This window comes from Diaphorina citri, unplaced genomic scaffold, assembly GCF_000475195.1.
Source record: "Diaphorina citri unplaced genomic scaffold, Diaci psyllid genome assembly version 1.1 scaffold585, whole genome shotgun sequence".
Classification (NCBI taxonomy): Eukaryota; Metazoa; Arthropoda; class Insecta; order Hemiptera; family Psyllidae; genus Diaphorina; species Diaphorina citri.
The window spans coordinates 140,069-145,276 of record NW_007378019.1 but is presented as its reverse complement, the minus strand read 5'-3'; the positions used below and the strand labels follow the sequence as shown (position 1 = coordinate 145,276).

At 33.8% G+C, this 5,208-nt stretch overlaps 1 protein-coding gene across 1 annotated transcript; it reads left to right on the top strand.

Moving 5' to 3' along the window:
• Nucleotides 1-3,478: 3,478 nt before the first annotated feature.
• On the top strand, nucleotides 3,479-3,856 carry LOC108252531 (coiled-coil domain-containing protein 1-like). Its single transcript, XM_017444533.1, has one exon. It carries the CDS (start codon nucleotides 3,479-3,481, stop codon nucleotides 3,854-3,856), a length of 378 nt encoding a protein of 125 aa, XP_017300022.1.
• The last annotated feature ends 1,352 nt before the right edge of the window (nucleotides 3,857-5,208 follow it).

The following is a 5,208-nucleotide window of genomic DNA, read 5'->3' as shown; positions in this document are numbered from 1 at the left end:
GGTTGTTATCAATGTTATCATATTATTGTTCACCCGATAAGACATCTTTTAAATAATGTTTATTGTTCACTTACAAATGATTCTGTACCTACGTCGTATTTTTGGTCATTTCGGACTTGAATGTCAAAAAATATTTCTGGTTTTGTGTATGTCAGTAAGGACAGGCTAGTTCTTTCCAAGCCACCCTATACAATATCCCTTCACTAAGCGTGTTATGTATATTTATTTTTGCATTGTACATAGTTTATTGTTTGTGTTAATTTTTCTCTTTCTTATGCATTTTTTGCATTAACACTCTTTTCTAATTTAAATAATTCCTCTCTTCTCTCCTTAGCAAGAAAACAAAAGACTCATAGCAGCTATTATATGGTGACGATGAATATCGGTTTTCAAATTCCAGAATTTCTTTTGTTTGGATAGAATTTACTTTCAAGTCAGTAGTTGCATTTTTCGCAGCTTTTAACGGCACCAGAGTGCTGGCCAAAGTGCAGTTGCACGTGGAAATGCTACCTGTGATTTATTAAATACAACAAAAACAGTATTAAATACAAATATAACAACATTCAAAATTTTGGATATAAATTTAGTAGATTACGTAGGTGTTGTTTGTACCTCAGCTTCCCTCCTAGTTAATAGATGATTATGTTAAAATTTGTAGAAAAGTATTAATCTGATGGAAAGACCATTTGAACACAAATAAAGACATAAAACGACTCAGCATCTCAATAATACCCATGAGGAGTTGAGGAGTTGATGATGTTAAAAGATCCATGAATGTTACAAGCATTGGTTTTTTTTATGATTTCTACACACAATCGTAAACATAATGGCCAGTATAATGTAATAAAGCGATAAAATAATAAAAAAATAATTTAATGCCGTTGGTGAGTCTACACAAAATAAATTCGTTCCAATGTTCTATTTTCAAAGTGATCTTTTCTTACTACATTAGAACTCCAACTCAACAGATCTTACCAAATATTATTAGGTACCTACCCATTTAGAATCTAGCTTGATCATCTTCCTATCAAAGGTTTGCCTGAAAAGACCATTTTCATTAAAACTTGTGGACTATGGCATGTAAAAAATAAATAAGTATATAATATACGTACCTGTCTGTTAATATAAATTAACGATGTCTTCAATTTTTTTTTAGTAAGCGATGTGCTTGCTGTTTTGATTGGAAACGAAGCTTGAATTGTTTATGATATTTGCAGCACAATAATTTCCCCAGTCCGATATGAGTGGGAATCAATAAACATGAAATTTAATTTTATCAAAAAACACAGCTAGGAATTTATGTGCTTTTTCTCTCTTTCTGATTTGTATATTTTTATCCAACTTTTTTTTTCGAAAAAAGTTCTGCTGTTACATTTAAGCATGTCATATCTATCCACATAGGTATAAGGTGCGCATGAACCCATATTATAATTCCAAACTTTTCGGTGACAGTTTTCTTGAATTATTGGGTTTCTTGTTTGTATTTGGAATCGTTTTTTGTTGATTTTCATCACATTGTTTATTTCACATGGATGATATTGAAACTTGATTTTTTTTTTCTGGAATGAGAAGAAAAAATACGTGTTCTTCTCTCTTTTGAAGGAATTGGTAAATTTTGAATGTTTCCCTCTGTCATTAGACGCGCTTCAAAAAGGTTTTTTCGTGCTTGACAAAAGACATTGCTGCATTCAAGAAAGGATTAAATTCATATGATGACAGGGGAGTGAGCCTTTTCATATTGAAACGATAGGTGTTGTTTTTTCATGACATGGTAAAAAATATTCACATAGGTATCTATATCGTGGATAATATTTTTGATATGCAAATAATATCAAGTCAATCTTTATTCCCAAAGTGATAACCGTTCAGAGATAATATCAGTTGAAGAGTGTCTATCCAAACTTTCAAATTGGCTACTTACTTACCTTTCCAATGTTTTGAACAAACGTGAAAGACTCTACACTACCATTGAAGCTGATAAAACATACCTGAAACAGAAGAAAGGACATTGCAATTAGATTTTTGTAGAGTATTCATTCTTTCGAGGTAGTCCTTACCTTTTCATAAAATTATACTTAGATTTCCGACTGAGTTGCGATTATCTGTAACATTTTACCGTCAGCCACCAGTGTCATCAGACATAGATATTGGCATACATGTATTAGGTATGTACCTAGGTAACCTAGGTAACACAAAGAATTTCAGGGCGGTAGGCAACCAAGCAATATTTGTTTCGAAAATTTCAAGAAAAATTAATAAAAAAAGGAAGAAACACGTCATTTGTGCACCTTGAAAAGAAAAAAAATTGTTGATTTCCGAGAACTAAAATAATACAGATAGGAAAAGAGTCCATGCAATACTGCCCCGGAATCACCACCATGTTGATAAAAGACAAGAAATTCATGAAAAATTTCCATTGTGATCTAAAAGTGCGTCAAAGGGGTACCAAAAATCAACAAATTCATCTTTAGATGTACTTGTATGCCTCCTGTTGGAAAAAAATTTCCAACATACTCTGACAACCCCTGAATCACAGCAACAAAGCGAGCGGCAAAAGAGATTTTTATTAGATGATATACATTTACATTTAAAAGAAGAAAACAAAATATAACACCCTCTTCTGGAGCTCTAGGATCTTCTTGTGTGAAGTATTATCATTTGGGTCATTCAGAAATCCTTTGGACCGTACATTAAGCACGTTCCTTTATCCTTTGTGGAAGAAGGATCTATTTTTGAAGGTTTTTGATTTCATTTTTGTCAGGGATCCTCTTTTAATTGAGTAAATATGAAAATAATTTGAAGATGGGACCGTGTTATGGGGGTATTGTGAAACTTTCGAACAACACTTCCATGTTTGAGGAAACAACTGGTTCAACTCTTTTTTTTTATCCTCTTCTTCTCCTGTTATTATTAATAAAAATAAATTTTATAAAAATCAAATGGACAGAAGAGCTTATGTAAATTTATATTCAAGTATTTATTAGAAAAATGTTCCATGCCATTGTTTGCTTTATTACTCACAAAGTTAGGTGAATATACTGGGTCTGCTGAAAACTTGTTGGAAATAGTGGACAAAAAATAAATCAACATATTGAAAACAATCCAGATTATCTGGTTATAGCACTTCTAAAAACTTCACAGAATTTGCATTAGATTTTGAAGGGCTTGAGGGATGAGTCTGACCACAATATTTTAGAGCAAGGCCAATCTAACTCCTTGGATTAAGTCCAAGAAGTCCTATTGAAGAAATTAAGAACGATGCATACTTTCCTGCCTGCTAAGCATAGAAACAATTTCACAATTGCCTGTAAATCGGGATCTTAATTCAACATAAAATGACCTTTCATTGATACAAAAGACAAACCATCAAAACATTTAAACCCTATAGAAAATTCTTGCAGATAAGTATTCTGATTCCCAATAATTAAATATTCTTGCGTCAACACGAGAAATAAATATTCGACCGAACTATTTTGAAATGAAGAACAAGAAGAAGGCAAAGAAAAAGAAAAGAGAACATGCATTCATAAAAGTGGACGAGAAGAAGCAACAAGACGACGACGGGAGAATAGACATCATCAACCATCTACTAGACAACATGCCTGAACAAAATAATGTGCATGAGGATGATTGCATTGATGATAATGATAGCAATGGCAATAGTACTGCTGGTATTGATGATAGTGATGAAAATAATGATAGTACTATTGATGGTTGTGATGATAATGATGGAAATGATAGTAGTATTGATGATAGTGATGAAAATGATAATAATACTATTGATGATAATGATAGAAATGATAGTAGTACTGATGATTGTGATGACGACACGGGTAGAAGGGGGCGTGAACAATGATGGACACCTGAATAGAGACATAATGAAAGGTACAGCTTTGATTTATATTGAATCTGAATTGACTCATATTCCTAACCATGTGTATAGATGTATAGATACTCGCGTAGATAGATTGTATATTTATGTTCAACGACTGCATATTAAATCTTGCTCATGTAAAATTATTTTAATGAGCGACAACCGGAGTGGTAAGTAAATATTGTTTGGAACCTGGCAATCAGTTTGAGGAGATAGTTCTCAGATTGAGAGAAGATGAAGGAGAAGATACGTATGTTATCTGTCTGGCCAGGAGGAATGTGGCAGGCCGAGATTCGTATCAGTTGTAAGCAGACCTATGTTTAACATGAAGATATTGGGGGTATATTGATTGATCTTCAAGAAACTTTTACACGGATAGCTTACGATTTATTCTATCCGGGGAAAAAGCTACTGAATTACACATTCAACTTTCACAGTTCACACACGAAGATTATTACCGTGCAAACTCAACACCCTTTCATACTCTCGAATCAACGTTCTGTTTAACATGAAGATATTGGGGGTATATTGATTGATCTTCAAGAAACTTTTACACGGATAGCTTACGATTTATTCTATCCGGGGAAAAGGCTACTGAATTACACATTCAACATTCACAGTTCACACACGAAGATTATTACCGTGCAAACTCAACACCCTTTCATTCTATCGAATCAACGTTCCTAAATCACGAGATCATGGCTTTAGCCGAATCTCCACAGGGCCATGAGCTACTGTTACGGAAATCCTCAAAAGCGTCACACAGAATGAACGAGAGTTTAAATCACCCAATGATTTACTCGCAACAAAAGTAGAAGTGTAAGAACATCGGCCTGACTTACCTAACGCCTCGCACCATGTATCACAGATATCCCTAGGGATAATAATTCCAAAATGTTCCGGGGAAGGGTGAGAAGTCTGACATTATAATGAAATTCGGATCTATTTTTCACAAAATATGTTGCACAGGGAATACAAAATCATCCTGGGTTGGTTTCTGTGTGAACAGGGTGGATAGGGAGAAAGTTTTACGTTGTTTCCAGAGTATTGTGCCAATTGTTGACTTGAAAGACACTATGATAAACGCATACATATGTCACCCACTATAAAAGGGAAGCGACTGTCACCATCGTCAACAATATGATAATTCACATGATTCCGTCGCTTGTAATCCATTTGATCTCATAATCAAGGATGATAATGGTTGAAGAGGCTTACAATATTATCCAGAGCTTTAACACATATGATAGTATTTACTACAAATTAAACAATACATGGGTCACGTGTCACAAGGGTTCCTGCTATCTCCTATCATTAACACTGTAACATTCATA